Source organism: Rhipicephalus microplus, chromosome 9, assembly GCF_043290135.1.
Source record: "Rhipicephalus microplus isolate Deutch F79 chromosome 9, USDA_Rmic, whole genome shotgun sequence".
In the NCBI taxonomy this organism is placed as follows: Eukaryota; Metazoa; Arthropoda; class Arachnida; order Ixodida; family Ixodidae; genus Rhipicephalus; species Rhipicephalus microplus.
Window position 1 is genome coordinate 107,629,331 of NC_134708.1, and position 13,799 is coordinate 107,643,129.

The window sequence follows — 13,799 nt, forward strand, 5'->3', positions numbered from 1 at the left end:
TTACCTCGGTTGGTCATTCTCGGTAAGACTACCAGACTTCACTCCGGTTTTCGAAGCTGAGCTCCTGGCTATTATTTTAGCGCTACGAAAACTTCCTTCAAACGAAGAGAGTGCAATGATAATTACTGATTCTCTTTCGCTGTGTACTACTCTCACAGCTTCAGAACAATCAAGAGCTCTAGCGACATTACAAACATTAGTTCCACCTCATGTGAAGTTCCTTAAGTTAGTCTGGGTCCCGGGACACTGTGGCATACGGTTGAATGAAATAGCCGATTCACTATCTCGAGCCACACTTGATGGCCCTGTGATCTCGGTACTACCAGAATCGGAACACATAGTGTCGATCAGATATAGAAAATGGGCTATTTATACGGATATTATGGAAAATATTACTAAATATACGGACTATCAGCACCTAACATACCCCTGGAAACCTCAGTGGAGTCAATCTAAAAAGTTAGAAGTTATTTTAACCAAATTTCGATGTCGTGTCCCTCCATTAAACTTTTACTTGCACAGAGCTGGTCTGGCGATATCCCCCCTGTGTCCATTCTGTGAAGAAACGGAAACAATAGAGCATTACTTTATAACATGTAAAAACTATTCATTAATTAGGAAAAGACTTTTAATTGTTCCGTTTCAAGCAGTAGGTTTAAATTTAACTGCAGATAATGTTCTAAGTTTCGGTGCCTTTAGCTTGGGACATTGCCACAGGAGCGTATTCGATGCTGTATGCAATTTCATTCGAGAATCAAAGCGCATGTCATAATAATGCCTGCTTAAATATATTTCTGACGACACTTGTCTAATTTTGAATGAAATTTGCATATTCATTTGATTGTGACCGGGTGAGATAAGCTCGATTGTCTGGTCTACTCAAAATTTCTGTCTTCCACTGTAGTATTACCTCACCTTTTCTCTTCTTGATTCAATCTTCAATTATTTGTTTAGTTTAATATTCCTTTTTAGTTAATTATTATTTTCTATTACATCATTAGTTTTTTCATTAGTTTTTAGGATACTTCTAGATTTCATGGCCAATCCCCCATAGTGGGTATGTGCCAGTGCGAAGGGGCAACAACAACAACAACGGCGTGGCATAAAGTGAGCTGAGAAAAAAAAAAAAGTCACAGCTTGGCCGCAAAGGCGAAGCGATGAACGCTATAGCGGCAAATTAGAAGGTCACGCGCATAATGGCAAGCAGATTGAAACGTGCCCTGCGTTTCTCACACATTAATGACGCATGAAACGTACTCACAGGTAAGATGAACGCGGATAAGCGTCTTAGTTGTTCCTTCGCTGTGTTTGAAAAGTGCGCATTTTCACAAACAGAGGCTGTGCAACGATTGCAGTGACTTTCTGCGACCCCGTAACTACAACAAAATCATTCTAGTGCAAGCCCCACGCCAGCCAAGACGTATGATCCTCCTCACCGGGAGATAAGGGTGCGCAAGAGATCGTTCACTCCCCTCCTCTAGTACGCGTGAGAGATTAAAGTCGCCACACGCTCATTTCGCCATCTTGCTGATAATACTGAAAGCACGATAGCTCTCCCCCCAGAAGCCCGCCAACAGCACGCACACACACACACACACACACACACACGCGCGCGCATATATATATATATATATATATATATATATATATATATATATATATATATATATATATATATATATATATATATATATACGCTGCTTGACATCTACGCCCACGCCCACGCCGCCGGAAATGTCCATAAAATTACTATCGCAATAAAAACCTGGAGCATTTCTTGGAGGTCTTCAATAAATGCCAAGAACAGGAAGACACTGGTGACAATCTGGAATTATGCGCCTCTTGCTGGAAGAACTACTCACTCTACAAGTCTAGTCATCCCTATTGCTGTCGTGCAACAAATATTGCACAGACAAAAGCACGAGGGTGCTGTTCTTTTTCATCGCAGAAGATTCTCACATTACATTCACGGCAATTCACAATTCCTTTACGGGGTGATTCAAATCGAAAACATAGATCCCAATCTGTAAGAGGCAAACCGAAATTTCACTTCTTCACTCGACATCAATCTACGTTTCACTCAACACCGGCCACAGCGAGCTATATAGATTTTAGTCGAACTAAGTTGTTGAAGTTTTTCAGGGATGTGAGCACAATATAGAAAAGAAATATTGCACCAGGCTCCAACTATATTGTCAATAACAAAAAAGCGAAAACTGCGGTTTTCTCGGTCTCTAGTAAGGTGGACTTGGCTCTTTCAAAAAAAAATTAGAACGTTCCATATCGTTTGTGGCAGAATATAGCTATGCGCAGAAGCAGTATAACTAGGACTTCAAAAACAGAACAATTTGCAGTCCACTATGGTACGCAGGCTCCCTTTGCTTATTAAGCTTTACTTTTTATATATTACTGCCTGTCCTAGTCTATAATATTGAGAGCTGTAGTGTTTAAGTTAAGTTGAGTCATTGGCATTATTGCAGTGGGTTGCGTTGAAAATGACCCTGTTAAAACATTTTCCCACCAGCAGTATGTGGACATTGTTTTTACTATGCGCTGAAAAGCCAGTGTTTGTCAGTGGGTAACATAGCTGGACTCGAAAAAAAGTTGGGCTATTCGGTGGATCATGCTTGAGATGTACACAGCGCAAAAAATAGAGGCCAGGACTGAACAAAAGACGACACAGGCGCTGAGCTCAAAACTATAACTCGACTGTGTCGTCTCTTTTTCAGTCCTTGTCTTTATTTTTCCGCTGTTTTTACATCCCAAGTATAAGGTGGGCGAGTTTCCCTGGCAAGGCGTTTTGCACTCGTAGGTTTCTTTTCCGAACCAGCAAAACAATCACCATCTGACAGTATGTGGTTTCATTACTCATCAAATGACGAAATCGGCCAATTCCCTATGCTACAAAAAAAGTATACTAACCTTATGCGGGTGAAAACATGCAAGATATGACAAAAACTCATGGGGTTCCTTTTGCATTTACGTAAATAAACATCGAAGCCGAAAGATGGCTCACCCTGATCCACGAAAAATGGTGATGTAGTCCCTTTCCATGGAGCGTGGTATGAAACGTACGCAAGTCTTGCTTTCGATTTCTTCCATCGCCTCCTGAATCATCTCAGTGTGTCGACCTGTGGCACAGCACATCAAGGAAGGGGAAAAAAGTAAAGTACCTTATTCAAAATGAATTGCGCTAGATCGATCTTTCCTAGCACTCTAAGCCTGCAGCGTTAGCTTTTCCGCAAAATCAGCGTGCAGTAATAGATTGATTGATTGATTGATTGATAAGTGGGGTTTAACGACCGAAAACCACCATATGATTATGAGAGACGCTGTGGTGAAGGGCTCCGGAAATTTCGATTACCTGGAGTTCTTTACCTGAGCTCACGGGCCTACAGCATTTCCGCCTCCATTTAAAATGCAGCCCCAGCAGACGGGATTAGATCCCGCAACCTGCGAGTCAGCAGCCGAGTACCTTAGCCATTAGACAACCGCGGCGGAGCGTGGAATAATAGGTAGCTGGAGTTGTGCTTCGCAGTTCAACTCACCATGACACGACCACCCAACAATTTTCGGCTTTCAATGAGAAAATATGGCGGAGCTATTGTGCCTACACATATATACAACATGCGCTGCAAAATACTATTTCAGAGTAAAGGGAGCTCTAGGAGCTACCGGCTATGCACCCCGCCTACCACTGTGGATCGCCATCTTGACGCCATGACTGTGACGTCATGCACAGCACGCAATGGTCTTCTACACAGGTTTCTCTCTCTTCGAAAGATTTGCTTTGAATGCTAAGGTGAGTAAAAATGAAATAGCTCGTCTTTAGGTGCAGCCGACCGCACAACAAAAGTCTTTGGCTGTATGGAGACGCACGCACAGCAACCAGATCGCGAGTGCGCCAGGGTTCTCCGACTCTGGGATTGCTCACAAGATTATAACTGCATTCAAATAAAAACTGCGGACTCGAGTGAACCCGCGATAATTTCACCATCTTGTTTGTGAAAGTATAAGAATTAACCCACACAACACAGATGATAACCGGAAATTTGGTGCCATAGCCCCTTTACGGAGGTACCAGCACAAAGTTTTACGCAATTTTTTTCGCAGGAAGTAACTTACGACTCGCTAATCTCGGCTGAAAAAATGGCTTGCTTTAGCTTTTGAGGGTCATTATTCAGAAACGTTTCTATAGCGCGTATTCGCAGTTTAAGTTTCAGAGAGCACCCAGACAAACGGGACGCAGAGGGGTTTTTGTGTAAACGCAGCTGCCCACGTGTACGTAAAACACAAGGACGTACTCGCCACGGACACTACGTTCGGCATCGCGTCCAAGCGCGCACCGCGTTAACAGAGAGTTTTAGTTTAGCGCACGCAAGGCGGTACGTGCGCAACGGCTAGCGCGCTATGTGCGTTACAGCTGAGGCTGTTTCTATCAGTATTAGTTTAGCGTAAGCGACAACACGCACATGGTCTGCGTTTAAACGTCAACTCTTTCATCTTCGAGTGCTACTTAGTACCACCTAGTGGCTAAGCAATAAACTACAATAGCCAATTATAGTTGACACGACTTAAGACGAGAGACACGCCAAGATTTCACAAGCAGCTCCGTCCGACCGCGGACATTTCGGGCGTTGAAGTGTATCCCCGTCAGCTCCTTATTTTCACAGAGATAACCACGGAAGAAGGAAAGATAGGAAAAAGCATGCCCAGCCGGCGCGCTTTGTCAAAAGTGTAGAGGAAATGACATCATGGCGGCCATATTCACTGGGCAGAACGATGGCGTTGCTGTGGTTACGTATTGCGCAGTGGAGCTGGTCTAGCAGTGAGCGGCCGCGGCTGGCGACGAATTGTGTGCCTCCCAAGGTTTCGCGCTGAGCCGTGGTGGACAATATCTATGCTCTGCGCCGCTTTATTGGTTACGCAATGTTCTCCTGGCAGTTACTGTACTCTTAGCAACGTTTACAAATCCTTTTGTCAATCACGGGGTTTCAACAGTGCGTAGAACGAGTGCATATCCATGTGTCGTGCAGCGGATGACGCGGATGAAGCAATTAGTGTTCAGCTAAATTGCATTGCGCACCATGACGAAGCGGAACGACGACGAACGCTTTGCAGGTCATTGATGGTTGGGCAGTGCTCCTGCTTGTGACAACGGACGACGCTGCTGAGTCCAGCAAGACACAACCAGGACCATACGTAGTTTCGTGTTGTGTGTGTACAGTAACAACTTTCACGTGCGTATTAAAACACCTTTTCTTTGCTGCTTCGTATCTCTCCCCCAGCATCGCATGTAATCTTAACGCAACAGCAACTGCGTTCAAGTGTCACTAGCACCGTGCTCAAAGTCACCATGGTCGCAGAATGTTGACGCAGGTGAGTTTCACGCTGAACACGGACACAATAGCTGGACGCTGCATCGGCCGCGCGGCGGAATGCAACCGTAGAAGGCCCACGACCAATCTTGTTGTCTGTACAGTTGCTGATTTAATGACGTGAAAACACTCACCATTGTGAGTGCATCTAGTGCACGTTCTCTTGTACTTGCTTCGTTGTCGGTGAGCTGTTACTCGCTGTTAATACTCGGACGAAATGATTTCGCCGAAGGTGTCGCGCTGGCCCATAGTGTTGAGCCCCTTTCCATTAGTTTCGGATCACCACGACACGCGCACGGCGCCGCTCACGTGCCTTCCGAGCCGGAAAGAGAGTCGTGCCTTCTGCTTTAGATTGGGATGTACACAAAAAAAGGAGAATTTGCCCATTCAATATGGCCGACTTCCGGCTTCATCGCGGCTTCACAACGAGTGACGTCCGGGCCTCTCCTACATATCCTTTCTCTGTGGGGATATCTGTTCATTGCAGGGAGTCCGCGAACGAATTTACGCTCATCAAGTAAGCAAGGAGCTCCAAATCGAGGGCAATCGTAAAATGCACGCGGGATTTACTAGCAGCCATGACCACACTGCTGCTTGTGCTGCTGTCATAGAGTGTATATGCAATCTCTAGAGGAAAAGCTCCCCATAGGGCTCATGCATTCAAAGCCATAACCACGCGGGTGCCGCCATAATAAAACGATGCTCGGCTTTCGGGTGACTTTCATGCGCAGTCGCCATTGCATGCTGCAATTACACAAGGCTTTCGCTCTCTTTCATGGATCTCTGTTACATCGCAGCAAAAGACTGTCACATGAAGTCGAGTTTTTGGCTCATGGCAACAAAAAACACGGACGCCGACTCTCCGGCGTGCAAGCTAGTCGGCGCAATCGGCTGCTCGCCCCATCACTATGCTCTCAACTCTACAAAAAAGGTGGTGCCATCCACTGAAAAACCTGCAAAGGCTCCTTTCTGTGCTTAGTACATTGGATAAATGGCTATTGTAGCTTTCTTGAAAGTAGTTTATATAAATTTTATACTATTTTTGTTTATATGTAGTACAAGAACATGTTTGTTTGCAATTTGTATTCTGAAAATTTGAGTGTTTCACACGTTTATGTTTGGCGCCTCTTTAAAGTACTTTGATGGTAACAATGACAACGTTCTAAGATGTCGGTGATTTTGTGGTTATAGCTAATGGAGGAAATAATGAACTGAAGAAAGACCGTTACGTTCCATTTTGTGAAGCTGGAAATTGCAAGGAAGAGTAGGAACACTCCTCCTTGCACTTTACGGCAGCTCGTGCATGCGCGACGGGTGCCAGCAAGAAGGAGGCACCGGCGTGCCCGGCGGCTCGCCTTTGTAAACTCGCTGCCCAGCTTAGAGTGTACTAGAAGTGTTGAGTGGCGAGACCGCGCCTCACCGCCTGATCCCTTCCGCGTTGCTCGTAGCAGCGGCGCTGCAGTTGAATAGTACTGAAAGAGCCGCGCGCCGCGTGCAGGAACTGTTATGCGTTTCAGCTCCTCAGTCACGCTTTCTTGATTCTGATTTCTTTGTACCTGCCCATCATTCATGTCTAGCACATATGCCGTAGTCCTTGAAGTATGACAGACGAATTTGCTGAACTTGAGCTCCATAAAAGCACTTGTGAGAGATCGAAAGTAATTCAGAAAGGCTGTGTCTCATACTGATTTCTTCTCTCTTAACTCTTTCTTCGTTGGTTACGCGTTTAAACTATGCAGAATAACTGAGTCGATGTATTCGAAGTTAGCTGCGCTCAGAAAGGTGTGAAATTAAAAAAAATACCGTTTCAAACGCACGCAGAACCAGGAGGCAGTTAGTAGAGAGGGGAGAGGGAGGGAACCTGAGCCCCCTACACCATGAAATTTTTTTCGTAATTTAACTTTTTAGGGTGTACTAAAACATTTACACGCATTCACAGCGACCACTAATGGCAAAGTTTAGTGGTTCTGCTGCACCCCCCCCCTCTCAAAAAAATTCTGTGTGCTTGCTCTGCGCCGAAGGTTTACACTTGGCGAAGCTGAATATAGCGTGTGTCTGTACGAATGCCCACTGTAAATTTTACCTTTTCCACAGTATGATGTCCTAAAACTAGTTCAAGTCTAACGTAGCCAGACGAGAAATGCACCACCTAAAAATAGCAGCTGTGCTAAGGGGCATTGCACCATGGATATTGTGAATGGGGTGGTGGCGCGTGACCTAAAAGCGTGAACTTATGGATAAACACATAAACACACACACACACACACACACACACACACACACACACACACACACACACACACAGGTGTATATATATATAATACGCTTGTGTGTTTTATTAAGTTCAATATGTATTTAGCCTTTTAGCCTTTCAGAAATCAATAATTATCATCTTCCGCAAAGCTGGCATGATAAAATTGAGTCGTCACCGATATAAATGTCGTAACAGCGTTACTTATACTCGGGTTTCTCGTGAAACGATCGAGTGCATGTAGGCTCATATAAGGAACACTGTGCTCTGCATATCGTATACACTGCCGACAAAACGAGCGTATCATTTAATAGCAGTATTGATACTTCTCCTCTCTTTGTAGTTCACCAGTAGCCACTTATGATGTAACGCAGCTCAAAGTGCTTGCTGCTTGAGTTAGAAGCTAGGCGGATCCGTGCAAATTCTGATTGACATTTTCTTTTTCTTTTTTGTGGGTCGGCAGGCTCTTTAAACAGTGAATGTATCGACGCAATTCCAGCCTGTCTGCATATTCACTCGTGCACTATGGCGCGTAGCAGGTGCGTCCCCTGATAAAGGCTCCGAAACTCATTAAACGCACTGAAAATGAGCAATTAGACGCTTTCGCAGGCTACGGCGCACACGCTCCCAATGCAGACGCTCCTGAGATCTTCAGTACCATGAGACAGCAGCGCCACCGCTACTGTCACCCGCCGGAGAGTCAGCCGAGATGCGGCGTGGCCGCCTCGTTCACTCCACTGCCCCCTTCTAGTACACTGTGCCGGCGTCTCTCTATTGCTGGCGCACGAGACGCCGGCGTGCCCACATTGTCCCACAACCACGTGCAAAAGCACGTGACGACTTCCGCCACACTTTACGCTCGGCCGCGCCCATTGCGAAGGGCCTCTCCTAAGCTTTACCGGTCTAGATTTCCTCAAGAGTCTGTATATTAACTCTATGGCTGCTGTTGGCCGCGGCGATCTTAGATTTTGTGCTCTCGCCAGGGAGATCTCACAAGAGCACCCTGCTAAAGCATCCAGCGGCTGTAGTGTGCGCAACGTAAGAGCCGAGATCTGGTGTACGCATCCCTCGCGTGCGCGATTGCACACATCTCTCTTACCTACAGCGCATCCGCAGCCGTGCTCCCTTCAAGGTGATGCGTGCGCTAGGCCGTTGCGCGAGCCAAACTTAAACTCTCTATAGCTACGGGGAGAGTACACGCAAGGAGTGCGGCAGCCAACGTCGAATCTCGGACGTAGGTGGTTCTCGGTTGCTTGCCCACTGCTGCAGTTCTAGTTCACTATACCTTTTGCTTACCCTTGAACCAAGTTGATGTTGATGTCGAGACGGGCTACATTTCGCTCGCAGTTGCATGGCACAAGCTTCAAAATTGATTTTCATTATTATCCAGACTGCATTAGTCACTGATGTATTGTACATGTTATGTGTACATGTAGATGTAGAAATTATGTGTAGATCTACTGTAAATGTAGTTGATATGTGTAGATGTATGGATGTAGATGTTATTGTTGTATTGTAGATGTAGATGTTATGTAGATGTTATGTTCATGTAGATGTCCTCTGTATACGATAAAAAATCTTTCTCACAAGTTATCTCATCGTGATAATTTTTGTCAGTACTTCTTTCAGGAAAATTAACGCCTTGATTTGTGAACTACAATTCGTTTACATATACTAAAATTGGCAGACCCCACGTACAGTGAAAATCGATGATATGCGAAGCACGAATAAGTAAGGTTTATATGTCAGTTTAAAATCAGCACAATGTTATGAGGCGGAGGTAAAGTACGCTGTACATGACTTCCATGTCATAATAGACCCTTTTCATAAATACGCCACCTGACTGTGAGCTTTTCGTCAGTTTCGCTTCGCAGAGGAGCGTGGGATAGCTACCGCCACCATGAGGGCATGGAAAGCGAGCCATCAAATGTGTCAGTGCTGTGATGTTTGTGTTGGTGGCTGATTCCCCGTGTCATCCGCAGCATTCGCACCGCTTTCTGGCTTGAACGAGCTCTAGTACCCTCCGATAAGCTTTTTAAGCTGCTTCCGCTGCACAAAGAGCAATATTTCGCACCCTTGAACGGGTTGGACGTGCAGTTTGGCTTGTTATGACTGGCAATGCAAGAGACTCTCATCCGGCCTGCAAGAGGCTCTCATTGGCGTGCCCTCCCGACGCGGTCCGCGTCCTGCAGAAACGCAAGACGTTTCTGTGTACACTGCAAGAAACGCGCTTCAGCGTTGCTGGGACACACTGCCTCTGTCCTGTGCTGCGGTGCCCTCACAATGGTGGTAGACTGTAGTTCGAGTCCGCAGCGCTAGGGACGCCCTTTTTCAAAAAGGGTCTATTATGTTGGGACGTGTCATTTACCTTCATCATCTATTCACGCCACCTGATACCAAATTTGGTATATGTAGAGCTAGCGAAACGACCGCGAGCGTGATTTTAGCGTAGCAAGTAATCATGTTTTACATGACACGCATATCATAATTGTCATGTTCGGGCGTGCCATATAACTTCGTCGTCTATTGGCGCCAATCATTACCTAATTTGGTATACGTGAGGCTGGAAAAATAGCCGCGAGCGCACCATGAGCGTGGCATGCAGTGATGCTGTTACATGACACGCACCTCATGATGATCATGTTTGCACCAGTCACATACCTTCGTTAGAGTGTACTAGTACACTACACCTTCGTCGTCCATTCATGTCCAGTAATACCAAACTTGGTATATGTGAAGCCAGCGAAACAGCAGCGAGAGCGTCATGAAGGGTTCAATATATTGTGACGTAGCGTTGACGCGCGCACGCTGGGCGCAGCGGCGGTATACGCTAGCAAAACGCGAACACTCTATAGTCTGACGCCAGACGCGACCAGCGTCTGTCGGCTCGGCCCGGCGGCAACCGGCGCAAAATGTGACATGCTTCATTTCGCACCGGCAACGTTACCCAGAATGCACCACGTTGGTCTAGCTTTGGGATGGAGGGACGTCGGGCGTGCTCAAACGCACATGCGTCAGAACAACGCAGTGCAGCGCATGTCTTTGAGTAAGGAGGAAGGAAAAACATAAGAGGGAGCATGACGTCACGCACCCAGCCCTGGCAAGCCAACCCGTTTTGAAGCCAAAGAAGTCGGCCCAACACATCACCTTTCGCGCAAAATCACGCCAGCAACCAGACTCGCCGGTACTTCGGAGTACAGCCCCCGGTAGCTTTTAATCGAAGCGCGCTGGTTCGGCGTAGACCGGCCGCATGACCGGCCGGCTCACGCAGGGGGTTCAACGGCGGACCAGCATTGAGAGTACTGAAACGTACAGCAAGCTCTGACGTTTTGATCACTTGTTGGGCTGACAAGGTGGGCTTCACTCGTGTGACGTAATGCCCCTCCTCTCTTTTCCTTCGTCCATGCTGCGAGTATATGCCAGGCAGATCGGCTCCTGGCGTGGCATCGCCGGCATGACGTGACGCACGAAACGAATGCTGCAGCACAGGTATGCCGGGTCACGTCGTAGCATATTGGTGCCTTGAGTGTGGCATGTATTCATGCTCTTACATTACACGCATCTCATAATTATTATGTTTGCACCAGTCAAAGCCCTTCGTCATCCATTCACGTGACATAATACCGAATTAGGCATATGTGAATCCAGCAAAAACGGCTCCGAGCGCATCATCAGTAACGCATGTATTCATGTTGTTACGTGACACGAATCTAGTATTATCATGCTTGTACATGTCATTTACATATGTCTTCCGTTCGCGTTACGTAATACTGAATTTCTTACATGTGGAGCTAGCTAAACGGCCGCAAGCGCAATATGAGGGTAGCATGTAGTCATGTTGATATGTGTGTTTGATGTCCCAAAACCACTATATGATTATAACAGACGCCATACTGTAGGGCTTCGGAAATTTTCACCAACTGTAGTTCTTTAACGTGCACCCAAATCTGAGCACACCAGCCTACAGCACGAGCCTACAGCCGGGATTGATCCCGCGACCTGCAGCTGAGCAGTCGAGTACCTTAGCCACTAGACCACCACGGTAGGGCAGCATGTAGTCATATTGTTACATGACAAGCATCACGTGGTTATCATGTTTGCACCTGTCACATCCCTTCGTCGTCCGTTCACGTTTCGTATTACCAAATTTGGTGCACGTCAAGCTAGCGAGACGGCTGCGAGTGCATCATGAGCGTGGCGTGTAGTGACGACTCATGACATACATGACATGCATGATTGCTACGTTAGGGTCTGTCACTTGTGCTCACTATGCAGTCATGCCATACAATACAAGTTTTGCAAGATATCATGTCAACAAAACCACCGCAAGAGCAACAAGGCCACGAAATGTGAATCATGACAATATGCTCATAGTACAGTCATGTTATGCCATACCAAATTTGGTATTGATACCATTAACGAAACGGCCAGTGAAGCTAAATGTCGTAGGCGGCCAAATAAATAGCTAAATGTCGTAGGTGGCCAAATAGATAGATAGATAGATAGATAGATAGATAGATAGATAGATAGATAGATAGATAGATAGATAGATAGATAGATAGATAGATAGATAGATAGATAGATAGATAGATAGATAGATAGATAGATAGATAGATACGCTCATAGTCGCCGAAGTTCGCTAAGAAATGCTTCACATTTTAAAAAAAACCTGACTTACCGAGGCTTGACTCGACGACGAAAGGTATTTTGCCTCCAGGCCACAGAAGCCGATCCTCCGTTACTGCAGTGCGCTGCATAAGTCAGAGATAAGTAAGCTGCGTGAGCGCGCGCCATTCGCTTTACTGAGTAACACAGTTGTGATATTGTCACGGGGTCGTGACGAGGCCAAAGACACAAAACTTCGTGTTGGGATTTAACTGTTTATTTGGGCGAACCTGTGCCCGGTAAAAGGAAAGTCCAATTACAGCAGCAGTCTCGCACAGATAGCAGTCTCGGACTGATAGCGGCGAACGCAGCGTCGGCCTTCGATCAACAACTGACAAGCAGCGAAGCGCGTCGGCATTTATACCCTTGCCGTCGAATGTTCTAGCGTTATCGCTGGCGGTGGCGTAGGTTTCAGAACAATCTCTACCGTTCGCACAGTGGGCGTGATCTTATCGAAATGATCTACTACAGTCCGGAACCCTCTAGAAACCTGCAGGCGCGGCTTGCGCCGAGAATCGTGCGGTGCTTCGGAACGATAACAAAAACTTGTGAAATGGAACGTGGCATTGCCCCCCTCTGAAAAAAGGCATCGTCCCGATGCTTTAACTAACGATGAAGGTACAATAATAATGCAAGAAAGTACAATGAATAAATTACAATACAACAATAATACAAAAAAAAACACTGTTTCAGTTTGTTAACGTCCATGAAACGGCTTGAGGCGCGCGACATGCACGACTTCAGGTCGCGATCGGCGTCGTTGAGAGTTCGTGATGCCGTCGGGGACAACCTCGTAATCAAGTGGGCCGAGACGTCGAACCACCTTGTACGGTCCGAAGTACCGTCGCAGAAGCTTTTCACTTAGTCCACGTCGGCGTATCGGCGTCCACACCCAAACACGTTCACCGGGCTGGTATTCCACGAAGCGTCGTCGAAGGTTGTAACGGTGGCTGTCGGTCGTCTGTTGATTCTTGATACGAAGACGTGCAAGTTGTCGAGCTTCTTCGGCGCGTTGAAGGTACTCGCTCACATCGAGGTTTTCTTCGTCGGTGACGTTGGGTAACATGGCATCGAGCGTCGTTGCCGGGCTCCTTCCGTAGACCAATTTGTATGGAGATATCTGCGTCGTCTCCTGCACCGCCGTGTTGTATGCGAAGGTCACATACGGAAGAATGGTGTCCCACGTCTTGTGTTCGACATCGACGTACATTGACAGCATGTCGGCGATCGTCTTGTTAAGCCGCTCGGTGAGGCCGTTGGTCTGTGGGTGGTACGCTGTCGTCCGGCGGTGGTTTGTTTGGCTGTATGCCAAGATCGCTTGAGTTAAGTCGGCAGTGAATGCCGTTCCTCTGTCGGTGATAAGGACCTCCGGGGCGCCGTGACGTAGGACGATATTTTCGACGAAAAACTTAGCTACCTCGGATGCACTGCCTTTTGGCAGGGCTTTTGTCTCGGCGTAGCGGGTGAGGTAGTCAGTAGCTACCACGATCCACTTGTTTCCGAAA

The 13,799-nt window shown here is 46.7% G+C and overlaps 1 protein-coding gene across 1 annotated transcript in view; it reads right to left on the reverse strand.

The window, feature by feature from the left end:
- Positions 1 to 13,799, reverse strand: part of LOC119163097 (astacin-like metalloprotease toxin 5) — a 71,357-nt gene that overhangs the window by 30,623 nt on the left and 26,935 nt on the right. The window contains exons 3-4 of the mRNA XM_037415030.2: positions 12,308 to 12,380; positions 3,017 to 3,131 (exon numbers count right to left, since the gene is read on the reverse strand). Coding sequence (XP_037270927.1) covers positions 3,017 to 3,131; positions 12,308 to 12,380 — 188 coding nt within the window. The remainder of the gene's footprint in view (positions 1 to 3,016; positions 3,132 to 12,307; positions 12,381 to 13,799) is intronic.